This window comes from Halichoerus grypus, chromosome 2 (assembly GCF_964656455.1).
Source record: "Halichoerus grypus chromosome 2, mHalGry1.hap1.1, whole genome shotgun sequence".
In the NCBI taxonomy this organism is placed as follows: domain Eukaryota; kingdom Metazoa; phylum Chordata; class Mammalia; order Carnivora; family Phocidae; genus Halichoerus; species Halichoerus grypus.
Window position 1 is genome coordinate 187,333,593 of NC_135713.1, and position 22,268 is coordinate 187,355,860.

General features: G+C 40.3%; 1 protein-coding gene across 13 annotated transcripts in view; it reads left to right on the forward strand.

Annotated features, from left to right (window-relative positions):
- Positions 1–22,268, forward strand: part of CDK12 (cyclin dependent kinase 12) — a 75,485-nt gene that overhangs the window by 35,983 nt on the left and 17,234 nt on the right. For 9 of the 13 annotated variants that reach the window (XR_013445075.1, XR_013445076.1, XR_004913299.2 and 6 more), the window contains exons 9-16: positions 209–286; positions 1,225–1,341; positions 2,080–2,211; positions 3,686–3,897; positions 4,834–5,286; positions 9,176–9,593; positions 21,088–21,196; positions 21,751–21,894. Coding sequence is in view for 3 of the 13 variants with exons in the window: in XM_036079935.2 (XP_035935828.1) it covers positions 209–286; positions 1,225–1,341; positions 2,080–2,211; positions 3,686–3,897; positions 4,834–5,286; positions 9,176–9,888 (1,705 nt within the window). In the remaining 10 variants the exon portion in view is untranslated. Of the gene's footprint in view, positions 1–208; positions 287–1,224; positions 1,342–2,079; positions 2,212–3,685; positions 3,898–4,833; positions 5,287–9,175; positions 13,022–21,087; positions 21,197–21,750; positions 21,895–22,268 lie in introns of those variants that run through there. The other 4 variants (XM_036079935.2, XM_036079936.2, XR_013445079.1 and 1 more) reach the window with 3 other exon arrangements.

The window sequence follows — 22,268 nt, forward strand, 5'->3', positions numbered from 1 at the left end:
AAAGTTTGATCTCCTGGTAAATATAAATTCTTTATATTATCTATTCTCACTTCGAGAAATATTTTCTTTTACAAAACTCAGACACTGCAGCTTGGGGCTTATTTACAACATGGTATATCAGATGCAGCCAGATAGACTATAAAAGTTTATTGAGACAGGTTAGGTTCTAGGGATATCTCTCTTGACCTCTCAATTTTACTCCTTCTAGATGCATCCTTGGGGAACTGTTCACAAAGAAGCCTATTTTTCAAGCCAATCTGGAACTGGCTCAGCTAGAACTGATCAGGTACAGCTGTGCATGTGCTCTAGGTCCCCAGGTGTGATAGGTGGTCGCATCTTCTAATTTCTAATACTTTTTGTCCATTCTACTAAATGAGTTTATGCTTTCTAATACTTTCTGTCCATTCTACTAAATGAGTTTATGCTTCTTATGTCCAAGTAAGTTTCTCAGATTATTTTGTCACAGACTGTAGGTGTAAAGAAGTTGTATTCCCCTTTTTTAGGTCTTACTAAGGTCTTACCTTTTAGGTTCCCCCTTTTTAGACTTTTTAGGTCTTGCAATTTTTTTTTATTAGTTCTTCATATAAAAGCATGCCATTTTCAGTGTGGCTGTTTCATTCCTAGGTTAGATTAAGATCAGATTTATTCAGCAAACAGGCCTTAGTCCTGTTTATAACAAATTCCTTTCTCTGTTAAACTTTAGGATTTAGAAATATGTAAGATAGGTCCTTGCCTTCAAAGAGCTCAGAATTTAGCAAGTGGTACAGCATGTAAACAGATAATTAAAGGTGGTGTATAACTCATTATTTGTTATGCATTAAATTCAGTTTTCTATCAAAATTTCTTAGGCTCTCTTCTGCCAGTTTTCCTTATAGGGACATTATAGGACCAGCTCATCACTTTAATACTACTGAACAGAACAAAATTGATAATGAAAACTTTTATGGAGATTTTAAAAACATGTTTTACAGAACCAAGTATATGGATTATTTTGGACTCTTTTGCCAGGATTTTCTCTTCACTACCTTGTAACCAGTTGTTTCTGTCCTATTCCTTCTGTCCTTAAAGCAGTGAGGTCAGGTTTTACCTTTCTGCATGCCCTCTAATTTAATAAGCTAAGATTCCCCATACCTCAGGAGGTAATAATTTCTGCTTCTGTAATCTCCAGAATTCACAATGGTGACTCACTTACTACTTGTTCTGGCTTTTTTGCTTTGTTTTCAGTCGACTCTGTGGTAGCCCTTGTCCAGCTGTGTGGCCTGATGTTATCAAGCTGCCCTATTTCAATACCATGAAACCGAAGAAGCAATATAGAAGGCGTCTGCGAGAAGAATTCTCTTTGTGAGTTTGGTAAAAATGTACATCTTGTTTCTGTGTTTAACTGGTATTTAGACTTGACTTTTTCCTGGCCTGGGGAGTTAGTGTTGTTCCAACTTATGGCAGCACACCACAGGAAAACATTTTATCTTTGAACAGTATATGAATTTTATCATAGTGCTGTTGTAATTTTCTCTTATGAAGGCTATATTTTTTTATTGTTTTATTGTTTTATTTATTCATTTGAGAGAGAGAGCACAAGCAGGGGGAGAGGCAGAGGGAGAAGCAAACTCCCCGCTGAGCTGGGAGCCCGACATGGGGCTCGATCCCAGGACCCAAGCCAAAGGCAGACACTTAACCATCTGAGCCACCGTTTGTTTTTATTTAAGTAATCTCTACACCCATTGTGGGGCTGGTACTCAAGACCTTGAGATCAAGAGTTGATGCTCTTCCGAAGCCAGCCAGGCACCCCTAAAGGCTTTAGATGATAGGAAATCATTTTGTTGTGAACAATATATAAATTTTCTCATAGTCCTTTTGGTCTTACCACGATAAAAAAGGGAATGGAACTGCTGGCTTCATGTTTTATACCTGTATTATAGCACTGCATAAATCCAGTGTGGGAGCAAGTCTGCTTGCTTGTTTAGCCAGCTTCTAGCTCCCTTTCCACAGTTTTACATGGAGCTGGAAATTCAGAGACCTTTGACACAAGGTTACAGGTTTAAGAATTCTGGGGTCATTGTGAACTTGTTCTTTCCACAGCATTCCTTCAGCAGCACTTGATTTACTGGACCACATGCTGACACTAGATCCTAGCAAACGTTGCACAGCTGAACAGACTTTACAGAGTGACTTCCTTAAAGATGTTGAGCTCAGCAAAATGGATCCTCCAGAGTAAGTGCTGCTGGCCAGATAGTGACCCTAAACCTCTCACTAAGCCTGAGGAGATGAGAAACTCAAAATAATAGGTTTTTAGAAGGAATTGCAAATGGCTAAGTCCAGAATGGAGAGGTGCCCTTGAGTATTATGGTTGATAAGAGGTTTGTTTTACTGCTTTATGTTTTCTTTTTAAATAAGGAATAGATTTAGATAGGATATTTGTTCTAATTTGACTCAAGCTGTCTTTTTGTCCCTGAATCCCCAGCATATATTGCCCTGTACTACAACTGCTTTGAAAGTATTCCTTCTAGGTTTTGCTCTTACCCATTTCATTTGCTTGAATCTCCTATGTCTAGGGTGACCATGTATAGCCCACATTTGGAAGGACAGTCCTAATTTTAAATAGTTTGCATCACTGTCAGGTCATATATCCCGAATTTTGATGTTGAAAATAGGGTCTTTGAATGTCTCTCTCTCATCAGAATCTTCTATATTTTCTGTATTCTGTAGAATCGTCTGAGATTCTACACTCATGTTTCACATTTGGCAGATAAAAAGTCTTGTATCTTTGAATTTATCATTGACAGTGTTATAGCTTTCATGTCAGAGTCTTTGCGTATTTTTTTTCTTACATAAAGAAACTATCTTATCTTAAATACACAGTATTTAAAGACTGAGTCGATAGTAACCATAAATCTAATTGTTCCAAAGAAATGTCCAGATTCATTTATTGCAGTAGAATTTTGATACATTGAATGTGGCTTGAAATACATAAGCTTTTTACTGAAATTTGGAAGCTCTTATTATAGAGAGATTTTGACTCTGGTAATCTTTATTGTAATAAGATTTGACTTGCCAGGACTGTTTGTATTATCGAATATGAAGAAGTCTGGAAATATATTAAATATATTAAAATATACTAATAAACCCCACAAAATATCGAGTCAGGGAAATTCAGTGGGTAGAAAGAAGAAAAGAACCCATTTTTTGGTCCTCACAGAACAGATAACACATAAATTGATTTTACACAAAGGTGATTTAATAATACTATACTCAGTGGTTCACCACCTTGCCTGGACTTTTTGTAGATACTAACAAGCCAGTCATCTCTGTCCTATTTATTCCCAATTGAAACTTGACCACTAAAGTTCTCCTATATTCTTGTTATACAAAGCAAGAACAGTTGTAAGACTTAATTAACTATTTGACTGGAATGTGGGCATTTATATAGTAGGCGTGTCTCTGATATTAGCAAGATCCTTATTTCTCACTGTAGAAATCTCTTGGGCTTTTGGACTTTGATTTCCTCAGACTACCATATGCCATGATCCCTTTTACACTGCTACTATCTATTAACTAATATTTCTAGTAATTTTTATGTTATTCTTTCCACTTCCCTCTGCTCTTTGCCTTCACATTTTAATCTCTTGTTCATCCATTCACTCACTGATGCAGTCCCCCACACATTTCCCCTTTGTTTTTTTTGCAGCCTTCCCCACTGGCAGGATTGCCATGAATTATGGAGTAAGAAACGGCGACGACAGCGACAGAGTGGTGTTGTGATAGAAGAGCCACCTCCATCCAAAGCCTCTCGGAAAGAAACTACCTCAGGGACAAGTGCTGAGCCTGTGAAGAACAGCAGCCCAGCACCACCTCAGCCTGCTCCTGGCAAGGTGGAGCCTGGAACTGGGGATGCAATAGGTCAGTTCTGGGATGGAGTTTTTGTGCTTTAAGGACATGAGGGCAGGTTTTGATGGTCAAGTGCAAAGGTGTGTGTGTTTTAGTTTTTAGCCACTAAAGCATTAATAAAGAAGTGACCTCATTATGAGGAGAAGCAGCTAAACCAAGTTTTGTACGTGTGGTCTAGAAAGTCTATAATAGATTATTTTCCTTTCAAGAAAGTGGGAATACTATATTTCAACTAGATGTACAGCATAAATCAGTAAATTGGGCCATATTTAAGGTTCATTTACCCATGGTTCTCTAACATGTAATTTGGAGCTCTGTTTATGTTAGATTTGTTAAGACCTTCTTAGAATCTAATCATTTAAATTACAATTGCTATTAAATGTAGTTAGTTCTGTAGAAGGTTATTTGATCTGAATATATCCAAAACTGTGTAATAGGGAACTATTACAGTAAAGTAGTTCTCCTCTGGTACCATCAGTTTTTCTGAACTATAGGTATTCTTTCCATGGCTCACTTTCCCTTCCCTGTCCACCTACTAGAGTGGTTTTTAACACTGGCTGCACATTCAAATCGTCTGGGAAGCTTGAAAAGTAAACACTCCTGAACAATTGCCAGATCTCTGGGGATGGAAACTGAGGCATCTGAATTTTACAATCTCTCCTAGTAATTCTGATGTACAATAAGGGTTATAAGTCACTGACCTTGAAGAATATAGGTAAAATGAAATCACTTTTACTCACAGTACAGAGATGTTTAAGCTTGTTCCTATATTTTTAAGTGAAAATATAAAGAATAACAAATTATTTTGATAATTTGAGGCATGAAAAATGAGATACTCAAAATGAAACTTCATACACTGAATGTTGTAAGTTGTTATTGCCAGTTGAAGAAGGCAAAGGTCCTTAACCTGCCTCATCCTCTTATATTGGCTCCACTGTCTGTCCACAGGCCTCGGTGACATCACACAGCAGTTGAATCAAAGTGAATTGGCAGTGTTACTGAATCTGCTGCAGAGCCAAACCGACCTGAGCATCCCTCAAATGGCTCAGCTGCTTAACATCCACTCCAACCCAGAGATGCAGCAGCAGCTGGAGGCCCTGAACCAATCCATCAATGCCCTAACTGAAGCCACTTCCCAGCAGCAGGACTCAGAGCCCATGGCCCCAGAGGAGTCTTTGAAGGAGGCACCTCCTGCCCTAGTGGTCCAGCCTTCAGCAGAACAGACAACCTCTGAAGCTTCAAGCACACCAGCTGACATGCAGAATATGTTGGCAGTTCTTTTGAGTCAGCTGATGAAAACCCAGGAGCCCACAGGCAGCCTGGAGGAAAACAACAGTGACAAGAACAGTGGGCCACAGGGGCCCCGAAGAACTCCCACAATGCCACAGGAGGAGGCAGCAGGTAAACAGACCGGTCATGAATCTCATTGAGCTCAGGTGCTGTTGATCCTCTTAAAAAATCTCTTTAACATTTTCTTTTTCACATCAGTGGCCTCAGTTTCAGTTTTCTGTAACCTAGTCTACAGGAGAACATAGCACCCAATGATGTATTTCTTTCCCGGCTTCTATTTAAGTCTCAGAGCTTCTCAAAACACCTTTAATATACTGATTGTTTTTCCATTTCCTAGGAGGTAGGTAAGTAAAGCCTCTGTATTCCAACCCAAGGAAACCACAACCGTAGCTAGTGATACATCTTGAACCACTGTGTGATTGGTGGCCAACTAGTACTAGCACTTGAAAATCTGCCTTCCAAATATAAACCATCATCAGATTGTACTAGTAGTCAGTTTTACTCTAGTGTAGTGAATACTGGATACCAGTCTTACCTGAAAGATACAGTCAAGAAAACTCTAATAAAATGCCATTGTTAATCTCCTGAGGAGTAATTTGGAAATATTTCTAAGTAGATAACTGACACTATACATTTCCTTTCCCCCAAAATTATAGTGTATAAAAATGCTTTTTAAAAATCTGTTTTTCTAAAAGAGACAATTGAATGGACCCCAAATTAGGAAGTGAGCATTACATAAAGAAAAACCTGAAAAAGGAAATATGTTATACCTTGATCTGGCATGACCACAGCACACAATTTTATTAGAGGAAAGAAAAGTTTAAATTTTCTAATTCTGATTTACAGTCTATTTGCAAAATGCTTACTTGTCTGAAAGTGTTTTCATCTCGTTGGAAATTTTCGCTGTCCATGAAGACCCCATGAATTGGGGAATGAGAAGAGGCACAAGGGCTGAGGAAGTACACTAACCTTCAACTTTAGGTTGTCCTACATTCACATTTCATATTGGATGGTGCGGAAAGTATATGCCTTTTTTCTACTGGTATACAAATAATATAAGCTATTTTTCACATGTAAAGCTTTTTAAAACTGGAAGGTAACATAAATAAAATTAACCCCTTTACTTTACAGATAGGGAAACTGAAATCCAGGGAGTTTAAATAAGCCTGCCTGTGGTCCCACTGCTGGAACCGTATTATTGGCAGAGGCAGAATTAGGACTGGTGTACTTTTCTTAATATGTTTCTTTTTAATGTGTTTTTTGATTCACTTTGTTACCCTGTCATACTGATTCCAGTTGCTTTTAAGAGACTTTAGAACATGAAATAACAGAGAAAGCTAATCTAGGATTAAAGCAGGGCTTTTTGCCTCCTCTCCCATACCTTCCTTCTCCTCCCCACCCCAGCAGAAAAATTCAGCTATAATCAAAATACCTGGAAGAAGTCGTTCAAATTAAATAATACAGTGATTGAAAGATATTCACCCAATAATTGAGCTAAGAAGCTATCAGCCAAATGGTGAGATTGAACTAAAATTAAGGCCTGGCCTGTGGCCAGAAATTGTTGGATTTACTTTTCAGAGGAGAATAAAAATACCACTCCTCATTATTAGCCACCCCTGGATTATCCAGTTCTCCCTGTCTCTCCTGTTTTTGTTTCTCCCCTGCTGCCTCTCTTTTGGCCATTTTACCGTTCAGTAGCAGTTCCACCAGAGGGCAGACTGAATAAGCCAGAGAAGGTGAAAATCTATCACTTTGACTATGTTTAGCTACTCTTTACTTGTGTGGGGAAAGGGTTATGATTGAAATCTAATGAGTCAATTGAAATAAATAAGTTATTTGTACATTTCATTAATACCTCCCTCCATTAATCAGACTATTAAGAATTGGTAATATTGTTAACACTAAATCTTAAAATAGTATGACTTTTAAAATGTGATCTTTATTTTTAACTCCTTTAAGAAATTTTATTTAATAGTTCTTTACAATTTATTTGCTTTTCTACGTTGAGGTGGTTTTCATCCTCATACATGTGAATTTGAACTCAAGAATTAGTTCTATTGAAACAGAGTATTTACACAAAAGGCAAAGTTTAAGTATAAAAACTAGTATAGCTGGAAGAATAAGTTTAACTTTGCTCATTTTTGTAGTTAGGCATTTTTACAGTTGTTTGCCATTGGTATTAAAAAACAAAACAAAACTGGTGTTTTATTTTATGTATAGTCCAAAACTACTTTTAAATATAACTGATACTGAGATATTCTTAGGTAGTGAGATATATAGTATTGGCAGCAAAAAGCTCTGAAATCTATAGATGTTTGTAGGCCAGTTAGCTCTCCTTTTTCAGTATGTCTTCTTTTCAGTTGTGAGTTTTCTGTAGCTAATTTTTTGTCCTTAAATTCATTTTTACCTACCACCTAGTCAAACAGCCAACCTGTCAACAAGCAACTTGGGTGGGTACTGTATACAGGGTGGCCGACCCATCTCTGTATTGTCCTGGTTTTAAAACTGAAAGTCAGCAACCTGAGAACCTGCTCAGTCCCAGGCAACTTGGGACTGTTGGCCCCCCTACTTGTATGGTACATAAAGCACCTGAACTTATCCTTCCAGGGCACAACGTTACAATATTATGTTTTCAGAGTACTTTCACCTGCATGCTAAGTGAATACATACTTAACTTTATTGATTGTCTTTGCAAAATATAATTGTGGTAAATATGCTACCAAAATACTTTATAACGAAAAACTATTTTTGGCTTGTCTGAGTAATGACTTTTATATCACTAGCTCAGATAATAAAGAATTGACTATATGGACATTTAAAAATATGGTTCCATAGGGAACAGAAAAATCAATCATTTGGAAGATATCCCAAAACATTAAACCTTTTCTTCAGCAGGGTGACTCCCAACTCTTTAAAAGCACTGTTCTGATTGTATTTGGTTTTGTATGTCTTCAAACTCACAACATTTTACATCTCTACTCTCCGACCTTGGCAGGAGTTACCAGACAATGATTGCCAAGCTAAGGCAAATTTAGCCAGCAGTGGGGTTGGGGCATGGGGTTGTGGGAATGCGGGGAGTGGTTCAAGAAAGACAAAGATCTTTGGAAAGACAGAGTATAGTATATTAAGTTCAATACATTTCTAAATACTCCGTTCTTGTCACCGTCTCCAAGATAAACAGATGTTTATCAACAGCCCATTCATTCTGCATGACATTACGATAAGTGATTTTTTTCATAGCATGGAAAAAAATGCAGGAGGTTGGGAAACAAAATAGAAAATTATGATAGATTAGTCTTTATAATTACTGTAACATAGAAAGCTGAATGACAGAATGGTGGTTAATATCCCTTTCTTCAGAATGTGATTATGGGGAGAGGGGACTAAGGTTGGAGAAGCAAGTGTATGTTTATACATGACGGTAATGAAAGGTTTTTACTTTATTTCATCTCTCCTGTATATTCTTTAAGTTCTATTTCAGGTGTTAACCTTATATCATCAAATGTTCTGTAAAATGTGTTAGCTAAGTCCATACAAGGTCTCCTATTGTACAGCAAGATTATGTGCTAGAAATGTGACCACAACATGTGTATTATTTCCTCTCATCTTCCTTCTTTCTACTTTATTTTCATTAATGTTTTGATCCAACAGCAAAAAGGGGCGGGAGGCTGCCAACAGCCTACATATTAGAACAGTTCCTTAAGGAAGGAAATGGAGGAAATCTCAGACAAAAATCAGGACAATCATTTGAAACATATGATCTTTTTTACACCAGCTGTTAGATTCAGAATGCAACTGTTTTATTTTAATCACTTGATTTTATTTATAAATTGCAATTTTCTGATCCCAAGATTTTATTCTTTATATATATTTGGTTACTTGTATTGATACTTGTTTATGTCGGGCAGTGTATGTGTGTGTGTATGTGTGTGTGTATGTTTGTGTTTATAATCACATGTGATTTTTAAGATGGTGTTTAAAAGAAGTAACCCTTCCACAGCATGTCCTCCTCACATTCTTCCACCAGAGAAGAGGCCCCCTGAGCCCCCCGGACCTCCACCGCCGCCACCTCCACCCCCTCTGGTTGAAGGCGATCTTTCCAGCGCCCCCCAGGAGTTGAACCCAGCCGTGACAGCCGCCTTGCTGCAACTTTTATCCCAGCCTGAAGCAGAGCCTCCTGGCCACCTGCCACATGAGCACCAGGCCTTGAGACCAATGGAATACTCCACCCGACCCCATCCCAACAGGACTTACGGAAACACTGATGGGCCTGAAACAGGGTTCAGTGCCACTGACACTGATGAACGCAACTCTGGTCCAGCTTTGACAGAATCCTTGACCCAGACCCTGGTGAAGAACAGGACCTTCTCAGGCTCTGTGAGCCACCTTGGGGAGTCCAGCAGTTACCAGGGCACAGGGTCAGTGCAGTTCCCAGGGGACCAGGACCTCCGTTTTGCCAGGGTCCCCTTACCATTACACTCAGTGGTTGGGCAACCATTCCTGAAGGCTGAGGGAAGCAGCAACTCTGTGGTACATGCAGAGACCAAATTGCAGAACTATGGGGAGCTGGGGCCAGGAACCACAGGGGCCAGCAGTTCAGGAGCAGGCCTTAACTGGGGGGGCCCAGCTCAGTCTTCTGCTTATGGAAAACTCTATCGGGGGCCGACAAGAGTCCCGCCAAGAGGGGGAAGAGGGAGAGGAGTTCCTTACTAACCCAGAGACTTCAGTGTCCTGAAAGATTCCTTCCCTATTCATCTTTCCATCCAGTCCTCTGAAACATTAATGAAATCATTTGCCAGAGCGAGGTAATCATCTGCATTTGGCTACTGCAAAGCTGTCTGTTGTATTCCTTGCTCACTTGCTACTAGCAGGCGACTTATAAAATAATGATGTTGGCACCAGTTCCCCCTGGATGGGCTACAGCCAGAACAATTACTTCAACTCTACCTAGTAGATACAAGTAGAGAATGTGGAGAGGGTCATTAAATTGAAAAGTAAATGTTGTATTAGTTCATTTGCCTGCACTTCTCGAGCAGAAGAAAAGGAGAACAGTTTCAATTTTGAGATGGCTCAGGAGAGGCTCTCTTTAGGTTTTTAAAATTTGGGGATTTTTTTTTATGATTTCTTTCTTTTGAATTTTTTTGTTTTGTTTTCCTTTAAAGATAATAGTGTTCACAAAATTTGAGCTACTCTTAGGCTTTTGCTATAAGGGAAACAGAGTGACTGGCTGATTTAAATAAATGTTTCCTTCCTCTCCACCATCTCACAATTTTGCTTTCAGGTGAACTCTTTTTTTCCCCATTGAGCATCTTGAACATACCTTTTTTCCAAATAAATTACTCATCCTTAAAGTGTGCTCTGCTTTGACAAAAGACATGCCCCTCTCCCTGCACATGAAGCAGGTTGTAGAAAGAGGCAATCTTGGGCATGTAGGTAGATTTACCCCATTTCTTCCCTTTTTTACTCCTCCTTTATAGTTTCTCGTTCTCTCTCTGTGTCTCTTTTTGAGGCATTTGTTTGGAAAAAATTTAATCGTTGAGATGCCCAAGAACCTGGGATAATTCTTTACTTTTTTTTGAAATAAAGGAAAGGAAATTTAAACTCCTATATTGTTCTCTGTAACTTTTCAATTCTAAAATGTTTTTGTTTTTTAAAAACCATGTTCTGATGGTGAAGTTGATTTATAAATGCAGACAGCCTAGGACATTGCTGTTGAACTGGGGTTAGAGATGATGCCTCCATAACTAGAGGGCTAGTAAGAGCAGTTAGCATACTGTTTACACATATATTTTTATGTCAAAAAATCCTTTGAAAGAGAGCACTGTAGTATTGTCAAAGAGAAAAGAAATACATCCTGAAAATACATGGAAATGTAACTTAGTTTAGGGTGCATATTTTTCTGAAGATCTATCAATATCTGAGACCTTTTTTAAAAAATAATTTTAAAAGAACAGACCATGAGAAAGAACAGTATTGACATATACACATCTCAGCATGTATATCCTGCCAATTCTTTTAGGGAGTTTGCTCTAGGAGATTTGATTTTGGTTTTGTTTTTGGTAAAAGGGGTTAAATTATGACTTCATCACAAGAATTTTGCCTTATAAACAGGAAATGGAAAAGGGAAGGGCTTCAGGGTGGGATAACTTGGGAGGCTTCTCATTCTGGCTTCCACTTCTATGTGAATACCAGCATATAATGTGTTTTAAAAACATACACATTCATATAAGTTATCTGCACAGACTTAGACCTTTGTGAAACGTAGTTAGGGCCCTTTTACAAAGAAAAGGCAAACATGCTTCAGCATCTTGGAGAATAGTTTTCAGAACTCAAGTGAAGTTTTGTGTTTCAATGCCAAGTTCTTATATTAAAAAATAAAAACTACTTGTAAGAGAAAGGTGCACTAATAAAAAAAAAAAAGAAGAACCCTCTTCAGATACTTACATGAAGACTATTTTCCCCTGTTACTGAAATAGGTAGATATCCGGTGTGTGTATTTCTTTATTATTCTCTGGGTTTTGGCCTTGCCCTCATGGGCAAACATTGATTAGAGGAAGAACCTTCTAGCCATTTTGGCATTGATGGCTTTTTATACCAGTGTGTCCAATTAGATTTGCTAGGCTCACTGACATGCTATTGGAAAATTTCATTAAAGTTCATCTGAACCTTTTGTCTGTTGACTTCTTAGTCCTCAGACATGGGCCTTTGTATTTTAGAATATTTGAGGCATTGGGCCCCACTCCCATTTTTGATTAAAGAACTTAAGCCTGGGATACTTTCAAAAGTATCTATTCAGTGAAAATAATTGGTCTCCCATCAAATATGAATAAAATTCTCTCTATATTTTAATTACATTTTGGTTATCAGCAGTCATCAATAATGTTTTTCCTTCCCCCTTCCCACCCCTTATTTTTAATTATGCCAAATATTCTAAATAATATACTTAAGTTTCCATTCCCCCATCCCTACTACTAGGGAAGGGGGTGAGTGTATGTATGGTGTGCGTATGTGTGTGTGTGATCCTATCTCACCCCCTACCCCCATTTGGGGAGTGTAGCCTTTACAATGAAAAAAGTTTGGTAATTTTGACTATTTCTAAAAGCAGAGGAAAAAAGAAACTCAAATATCCTGGAATCTGTGTGGAGGAAGAAAAGGTATTTGTTAATTTTTCAGCTATGTTATCTATAAATGTGATAGAAGTAAAGTTTTGGCAGAATTTCAACTTGACTGTTAGAAAATTACAAACCCAATTTTATTCAAAAGTGGTTTTTGTTTTGTTTTAATTATTGTACCATGGGAGATAAGTCCATTAAATACATTATTTTGAACAGATGAGAAATCTGATTCTGTTCGTGAATGTAAGGCAAAACTGGTTTGACCATGATCATTTTTTGTGGTTTTGAAAACAATTTTGTTTGACCCAGTTTCCTTAGTTTTTTCCTCAACTGTCCATAGGAATGATAAAATGACATCAAAGCAGGGCAGTAGCACAAATTTGTAAGTAGGACGTTTTTGTTAGCTTATGCCATAGACATCACCCAGCCACTGTGTGTGTGTGTGTGTGCGCGCGTGCGTGTGTGTGTGATATGCATATATAGTTACAGTACTAAAATGGTTACCAGCAGGTTTTGAGAGAGAATGCTGCACCAGAAAAGTGTCAGTTGCCACCTCATTCTCCCTGATTTAGGTTCCTGACACTGTATTCCTTCTCTCTCTTGTTTTTGCCCCACATCGGGTGTACCTTGTCTATGTACAGATATTTTGTAATATATTAAATTTTTTTCTTTCAGTTTATAAAAATGGAAAGTGGAGATTGGAAAATTAAATATTTCCTGTTACTATACCACTTTTGCTCCATTGCATTTACTTCTTAACCTGTAGCCTCTGAGCAGATCTAATTGCGTGTAAAGGGTTTTTTCCTCCACTTTATCTTAGGAGTTCTTTGTCTCAGAATCTCTGTAGTCTCATAAAATATCCAAAAAAAAAAAGTTCTCAGGGTTTGAAGAGGTGCTTCAAGACACTAGACTAGGAAATAGAGAAGAAAAAAAGTTGGGGAAACTGTAAGGTGATTTTTTTTTTTAAGTAGAAATAGTTACACAAATGATGGTGACAGGCCATCAAGAGTTGAGCCTCATGTACCCCGACTCCTCCTGAAAGGAGAGGTAAGTGGGTTTGAGCTCAGCTTGTCAATGGAAGTTGGTAAGAGGCTGTTTAGACCAAAGAATAGTCTCTTAAATATAACCACCCCCCACCAGTTCTTATGTTACCATGAGTAGAGTAGGCATGGAGATTAGTGTTCCTAGGTCTGTTGAGATTTCCTGATGTGTTGCCAATCCAGGAAATGAGTAAAGTTTGTTTATAAAGGTAAAATTCCTGTTACCTTCAAAATTTTTCCTATCTCCACCTGAGGAGGGAATTGTTTTCCCTTCTCTTTCATGGTTTAGGACACTGAGACCTAAAACTTCCCTTGTGTTGCTGCAGTCCTGGTAGTTATGACCTAAGTAGGCAGACAGCAGATAGAACCCATTAGAAGACAGAAAGGAAGAGGGGAGATAGGTTATCAGGAAGTTGTTGGTGGGGTGAGCAATCATATAAGGTTAAAGGGTACACCAGAACAAGGAAATTAGGAAGATGAATTCAAATACTGGTGATGAGGGTTGCCAGCCTGTTTTTGAATCTCCAAAGTTTATGATGCCTGTGAGCTCTCCTGTCTTTACCCAGAAGGAGAATGGAGCCCAAGATTGTTCCAATTCCTGGAATCCTGTGTTCCTGGTTAGCCTCCAGAGAAAAGGAATTTGTTTTTGGTCTCCATATATTGCAGATTCATTACTAGGAGTGTGAACTTCAATCGACTAGAGAATATTGTTTCCACTTCATAGCAGTGGCAGTCTTTTTAATTCTGGGCCTAAAGGCTGAGGACCTAACTAACATGGACTTTTTTCTCTGTCACAACCAAGGCTATTTCTAATTAAAAACCATGCTGTTTCAGTATCTACATTTCTTCAGAACTGTTTTTCCCAGAGAGGTATCCTTAACCATATGGTAAAGTTAATGCCTCAAGGAAGTTAACAGTTAATGTTCTTCGTGCTGGGATTTCCTTTGTTATTAAAGATTGCCCCATAGTTTGACTGTGTTTCAGGTATGAAGTTACTTCTCTGTTCACAACTTAGTCATCCTGAAGGGCTAGGTGGAATGGAAGTGGGGAGTTCAAGTGAGTAAATGTTCAACCATTCCAAGGGAGAGGTGGGACTGCTAAGTCTTTTGGTTGTCCTGAGAGGCAAGGTGAGCATTTCTGGACACATTGGTTAATTTTACTGTCCAGGTGTGGCATTTCTCATCTATAGGAATACTTTTAATGTTCCTGTAACCTTAAGAATACTCTCACGTGAACATTTACTCCAAACTAGAGTTGAAAGACTTTGGGGGAAGTATGACACCTGGAGGAATTGCTGGTGGTATTCTACCACTCCTCTCCCATATACAGCCATCTCTCCATCTCCTGTCCACCCACTTTTCATTTCCTATTTTTCACTCACTGCCCACCTTGCATGCATTAGGCCTACCAGGGGTATCGATTGCTTAATCCTGCAGGATATTTAGAGTTACTGCTGCTTCATAGTTTTGAAGGGTGATGAGAGGCAACTCAGAAGACAAATGTCTATTCCAGATCCTCAACTTACTGGGTAAGAGGTGAGGGAGGAAGCAAAATAACCATGCTTTCTTACTGCTAAGGAGATTTTAATATACATTGTGTGGGGTACAAGAGATTCCTTTACTGGTCTAGGAAGGGCAGGGAATCTCAACACTTCACTTCATCCTCTTCCCTCATATCCTGAGACATGCTTTTGGTGATGACATTTCTGAGCTCAGTTGCAGATGGTGTCTGTGGGAAGTAAAGCTTGGTGAGTGAGAAGAGGGCCCTGCTATCCATGAGAAAGCAGATGAGGATTGCTTCGATGCCCTGGTGATTAATCACTAAAGTGCCAAAATGCTTTGGCCACTGGATTGCTCTCATACCTATCTCAAAAATTAGTAGTCCAAGGCTGAGAGAAAGGGGCTGATATGAAATGTGTCTTTAATACTCTCTAGATGGGTGGTTGTTAGTGAAACTTACTCAATATGTAGCCCATAGCCACAGCATACTTCTCTGGAATAAGAGAATATAGCCATAAAGCAAGTTCACTTAGACATAGGTTTCCTAGGACCTGGAAATAGATGGATTTTTAGATGTTTTGCTCTGGCATGGTTGTAAACAACAGATAATGTTGATAGTTCCAAAGGAATGAAGGGCATTTTAGCCAAGCCAAACCATCTCTTGAGGGAGGCAGCATGGAGAAACCCTATAAGGGCTATAATGTAGCGGTCAGAGCTAAGTGAAAAACAAAGCCTGGGTCCTGGAGGATGTTTTTTTCTTTACTGTAAGGAGCCTATTCCAATGGCTGTCTCAGGGAGAGGATCCTTTTACCTCCTGTGTCTCAGAACTACAACAATACTTACCTTGTAGGTGAAGTGAGGATCAGCTTGTAGACAGACAACCCTCCCCACCAAGGCTAATGCAATTTTGAATGCTTTTGGCCCTGGAGAAAAGAGGCTGAATTCAAAGACTTAGAGAAAGCTTAGGAGTCTGATCCTTTTTATAAATTCGGGAACTTCTGAGTATGGCCTTTTTTACCAGTATTTGCATTTTATATTAGGGAGCCAAAGGTCTCATACAATATGAAGCAATAGGAGAAGGAGATGTAAAAAAGGGAAAGAGAACTCTAGAGCAGTCTGTTAGCTGGGCTGCAGAAAGACACTTAGGGTATAATTGCTTTTAAAGAAGACATAGAGATATGGGGTGGAAGGAAAAATTATGGTTGGGCTAGTAAAAAGGGATAATTGCCTTAAAGGTTTACAGTTCATTTTAGGGAGGCCCCATTAAAGCACCACCTTGAGTAAAGAGTTCCCCTTGATTACAGTAGTGTTACCTTTATGGTTGGAGGATGGGCCTAGAACCCTTAGGTTGGGAGATGCTTTGAAGATGTTTTCACTATAAAAAAAAAAAAAAAAAAAAAAAGATGTTTTCACTTAAGGAAGCTTGATTATATTAGACAAATAACATATAAGGAAATTTTGCTTCCCACTGCTATCTACATAGTTCAAGAGAATAATTCAGAAATAAGGAAGGGATGATACGGATGCATCACTTTAAAAAGTTATTTGTATTTATGGAGTTTTAAAACTCCTGAAAGTGGTTTTGTGTATTTTAGGCCAACCTGGAAACTAGTGTTATTCCTCTCTCCTTTGTTTTTAGATCCAAGTGAAGGCAGTGCATAGAAGAGTAAATAAACCAGAATATGTGAATTAGAGTCACAGACTGTTAGAATTACAAAAGGACATTAGTTTGTCTAGTTCAGTGCTGTCTTCAGCCAGTGAACAAATAGGCCCAGAAAGGTTGAGAACCTGTGGTTTGGGGAAGAAGGGAGAGAATAAGAACCACTGTTGTTGGGAACCTACTATGTGTCAGGCACTGTGCTGAATGCTTTGCTTGTATTATCTTGATTGTCAAGTACCTTGAGGCTAAAAGATGGAAGGAATAAAAGGCAAATCCCTCTTACTATCCTGAGCAATAAGTAGGTGATAAAGGGGAGTGGCAGATCACTTTTTCCTGTCTAACCACATAGGGCTAAACTATAGGAAGTGAAGAGTCGGCGTTTGAGAGTGAGGTTAATCTAAGGAAGTACTCGCTAAATAGTTGAGACTCATGAATAACTTCTCTATTCCTGGGAACCTTCCAAAAATGTGATGGTCAGAGGTAGGCTAGAGGCAGGGCTGGTAGAGAACAAGATTATTCTTGGCTCTGGGATTGATTTGCATTCTAGAAAATCAGCTCATGACCTGAGAATATAGATTAATCTTAGAAATAGGGAACAACATAGGGCATCTCCTCCTAAGGGGTCTTCAAAGAAAAGTGTTTATATCCTAAGAATCAAGGAGATAAACATATGCCTTTGGTGACCGTGCTTGTTTTGGGGTTTTTGTTTTGTAACACACTTTGAAGTCATGAAACAGTTTATAATTTTGGAAAGACTCAGTGCCAGGTTCAATGTTGATAGGAGCAGGTGGCAGCCTGAACATTGCTAGTGAGAATAAGATTTTATTCCTCATAGTTGTTTGATATGATATCCCAAGTGTTAAACCATGAGGCTGCTTCAGTGGGGAGTGGTAATATCATTAGCTGAGTCATGTCCTGAGTACAGGACAACTTCTGGGGAAGATTAAGGGAGGATCTCACTTTTTAAAGAAGCTTTTGGATCTAGTGAGATGAGTCTTATACTTGGTTGGGAAGTAAGGAATCAGTATTTATAAGTCAGCACATTAATGCAGGCTATAAAATAAGATAGTAACCTAATACAGAATTAGCCATAGCCAAGAAATAATTCGAAAAGTTGAGTTAACCAGAAAAGAATTCTTTGAAGTAATGAAGATAGGGGAACAGAAGAGGTGTTCAGATGAAGAAAACTTACAGAAGAAGGTTTATGTGTGTTTTGTGCAGAAGGCTTTGAATGGGCTAGTCAGGGTGGTAAAGGAGAGAAATATTAAGAAATAAAGTCGGAGAAGCAGTCTTGTGGGCCTGAATGAGGAGTTCAGATTTGATTTGGTAAGCATTAACAGGAAGCAGAGCATGGTGGGATGAATATGATGTTGAGGACTTTCGCAGCCATACTGGGTCAAGGAAGCAGGAAAGCTTGCTAGGATATTTTTGTTCTTGTCCAGATGTGAGGCCCTGAGGGCCTGCACTAGAGTGGGACAAAGAGCATGAGAAGAAAGGAAGGGGGTCCATAGGAATTAGCAAGGTTTGATGATAGTTTGGATATAAGAGGAGAGATGACCCCAGGACATTAATCCTGTTGATGGTGATGAGAGCTTGGAAAGAGGTAGCTGCTTTGTTTTTTTTACTTCATTAACCAGTTGATGGGATGTGTCTTTGTTCAGTATTGCAGGGTCTAGGTGGGGGCAGCACCCCTAGGAAATAGTGAAGCTTGTGCTCTGTGCCCAGACTATCCATCTGCACTCTGCCCTTTGCAGGTGGGAGATCCAGGTAAAAGAGAGTTTATTGCTGGGGTTTTCCCACAGACTTAAAGAATGCTATCCCTCTCCAGATCTAGGAAAGAAAACAGTTTTTTGCCAGTTTCTTCCCCTTTAATGCTTTGAAAATGGGATATGACTAGCCTGTGGCAGCATGTGGCTGTGGATGCACAATTCTCTGGCTTGTTTCTTGGAAGGCCTTTTTCTGTCCCTCCCTGGGGGTCATTTGTATCTCTGGTTTCTGCTCCCAGAGCCATAAAGTGGGAGCCCCCATTTATTAATTGGGTTGGGATTGGGGAGGGGGTCCACAGGGGACTCTTTAGTGCAGCAGGCGGGGGTCTTCCCGAATGAGCCCATTAGCCAGCCCCAATGGCAGCTGAAACGGGGCCGCAGCCAAGTCCTCTCCGTTTCAAAAACCCTCCATCGCCTGCAGCAGATCAGAACAAGGCCTGCGGGAGCCCTTAGCTTCTGATTGCAGCTGTGAGGAAGGACAAAACAATTTATAGGAAGCCAAGTAGCTCCTGTCTCACTATCTCTTCCTTTCTGACTTTGGGGAGGGGCAAGACTGGGATGTGGTGCCACCCACACACCATAGCTTCTTACAAGGCGGGTATAGGCCTGAAGTAGGAGAGAACAGTAGTGAGTGTATTTGCGCTGATTGGACATTTATGTCAATGCTCTGGATGTGTTTACACATGTCCTTGCTTTCTTCTTCCATCCACATGCAGTTGTATTTGATACATGGTCCTCCCTAGGGCAAAGCCAAGTGTGTGCTCAGATAGTCTCAGTTGTATGTTGCGGGGCATGCTTATCACACTCTTTCCTGCCCCATACATCTGCCTTGTGTCTTCTCTGCCTTATCAAGATTCAGGGTTAGAGTTAGATCACCTTCTTAATATATCTTCAAAATAGAAGGAGTTTGGCACTGAAAGGAAGGCCTCCTACTAGGACTCCCTCATTTGTCCCTTTAAGCCAGCATGAGAAAAGCAGGCATCTCTAGGGGAGCTTCTTTCTGCAGTGGCCCAGAGAGAAGGTGTGAAGGGCAGGAATGCCTCACTTCCTGATAAAAGGAAGTGTCTCCTTCCTCATAGAATCACAGTCGGCCAGAGCTAGAAAGGGACCCTAGAGATCACCTAATTCACTCTTTCAGTGTACAGAGTGGGAAACAGCTTTGGGGAAGGGAATGCCTTGCCCACTGTCTCATAGTGAGTGAGTTGGTGGCAGCCAGCCAAAACTGGAGTCCAAGAGGCCAGAATCTTAACCTACTTGAGTATAGAGCCCCCGACCTTAAGATTGCCAATTCCTGTGACCACTGAACTTCCTCAGGAAAGGAAGGTAGGGCTGTGAGGTTTTGAGGGGGAAAGGTAGATTTGGAAAACATTAGTAGAAAAATTGAGAAGTTTTATGTGTTTTACCTCAAAGACTCATCTCTCCATGACCTGCAGATTGTACAAGTGTAATTTTTATGTAGTCAGGAGCTCTGGTTCATTGGGGAAGCAAGTGGCAGCCGCCGCCAAAGATCTCGATGCCCCCAAAGTTACCCCCAAGTTCCAGGAGCACTTTGCCACCAGCTCTGGGGTTTGGGAAGCAGGCCTCTGAGACCCAGTGAGGAATTCACCCTAAATCTCAACTCAGGCTCTTTTGCATTACCATACAGCTATAGAAAAGCAAAATCGGAAGGAAGGGAGAGAGAAAACCTCACCTTACGGGAAACTAAGGGGAGTCTCTGAATGAGAGAAGGGATTATAGAACTCTGTAAAATGAGATATTCTCTGAGATCACTGGGAAATGGGGTTGGAGGGGGGACCCCCTACTCCTCTCCCTTATTAAGTTTGAACTGTCCGTTTTCTCCTTTGATGAGGCAGAAGGAAGGTGGTGTGGTGCTCCACAGTGACCTAAGGCCTAAGTAGTATGCTCAGTGAACTGACATGCACAGCAGGTTCTGAAGTTATCTCACTCTGGTGCGTAGACTACCCCCTCTTTGGACCTCTCCGAGATGTATCTGCAGTCCCTTCCAATGCTTATTTTCTGAGCATACGAGTTTGGGAGCCAATGATGTGCATAGAGGTAAATGCTAAAGAGTCTCTAAGCTGGGATCAGAATCTTGGAGGGAGAAACAGTTTAGAGTTAGGAGTCTAGGTCAGAGGGGCAGTGGGTCTGCAAAATGAATATTGTGTGCGGATGACAAACAGATCCTAGTACATAACCTTTACATTTTCTCCATCACACCCCAATTGATAATACTGGGGGAACATGAACTGGTCCCCATGCAGATTCCTCCCTACATAGGGAGTGTGTATGATAGACCTACTTGTCCAAATTGTATCAAGTTTGCTGTCCCCTCACAAACCTCCTTTCTGTCTCACAGGATTTTCTTGTTTGTTTGTTTGCCTCCTAGCCTTTCTTGAAGAACCTGTTACGGACAAGGTGATGATCTGATCTAAAACTAGATGGCCTCCTTTGAGTCACCATCTTAAATTAACTTTGCATTAACCTTGAACCTTCATCACCCTTTATAATTCTGAGTTTCACAGCTTCCAGTTCTGTTGAATTCCTAATTTACCTCTTAAGTATAGAATCATTGTTTTTACTTTATCAGACTGGGAGCTGGTTCCCAGGAGGTAGGACTCTTAGAGCAGTTATATCTCTCTCTGGGAGCATACTTAAGGTTCATCTTAATCCTTCTGGGCTTTGTGAATTCAGGTTTGAGGGAATTGGAAGAGTGGTGACCATCACCGTCACTGTTACCTACTAAGGCCATATTCCCTGGGTGAAAGACCAAATTTCTCTTTGGTGTCTAGTCCCTGTCTCATGTCTAAAGTAACCTGTCATTTTCCTTCACAGGTGGCAGCAGCGGCAGGAAGGATGGCCCCTGAGGAATTTGGTGAAGTCCATCAGTCACCTGGCATCTGGAGCCCTGAAAAGTTCAGTCTTTCATACACTCTAAAGCCAGGTAGGGACCTAAAGCCAATCAGAGATTTCAGGCCTGCTTTTGTAAGGGATTCCCCAGCCCCACCCCCTACACAACTAGTCTCAGGGAAATTTCTTATTCCCAGGGAAGTTTCTTATTCCCAAAGATCTTCAGAAGAGTTTCCCTGGCTTTTTATTTGACCCTATTACAGTGTCCTACCTTCTCATTAACAGTTTCTCCCCCTGGTTAGAGTAGGTGACCCTTTTTATTAACACTGACAGTCATTTCATTCCTTTTCTTTCCTCTTGGCCCACTTCGCTAATGGATATTCCTCTTTGGTGGGATACTGATGTTGGTTACTCTCAGCCTCTCCTCTACAACACTTGTCCCACTCACCCATCACTACCACCACCACCACCACCACCACCACCACCACCACCACCACCACACCACACACACACACACACACACACACACACACACACACACAGCCCTGCCTTCTTCCCCAAGAAGCTATTTTCTCTCCCTTTTTGAGTGGGATTGGGCATGCTGTCTCTTCTTACTACCTCTCATCAACTTCTCTTCCTCCTTTCCAGATTTGATGGGAGCTCCCACCTGTCCAGACACTATACAAGATACCAGAAGTAGAGACCTACAAGCCTGCTTCTCTCCATCCTCATTGCCCAGAACCAGGAAGGTCATGAGCTTCCAGTGCTCACCCCCACCCTTCTTGCTGCCAGGTAGGTGGCTCCTCTCTCTACCCACCAACCCCAAACAGGGTCGTATTTTTCTCTGGAAATATTTCTCTCTGTTGTTAAATATTTCCAGTAGGGGGAAGGCCTTAGTGACTCAGCTCTCCACCTTGCGACTTCCAGTTTTAATCTTTAGCAGGACCTTGCTGATGTTAAACATCCACTCCTTTCCTATAGTTCAGAACACTTTAGGGTAAGGGTCCAATGACAGGCAGCACTTCTCTTGGGGCTGGAAGTCTAAAGCTCCAGACATGCATTCTGCCCAGTGGCCTGGCATCCTTGGAGAATACCTGGATCTTTTGAGGGAAAGCTATGTTTATCTGGTGTCTATTCCCAAGGACAAGGATCTCAGGCTCTGAGAA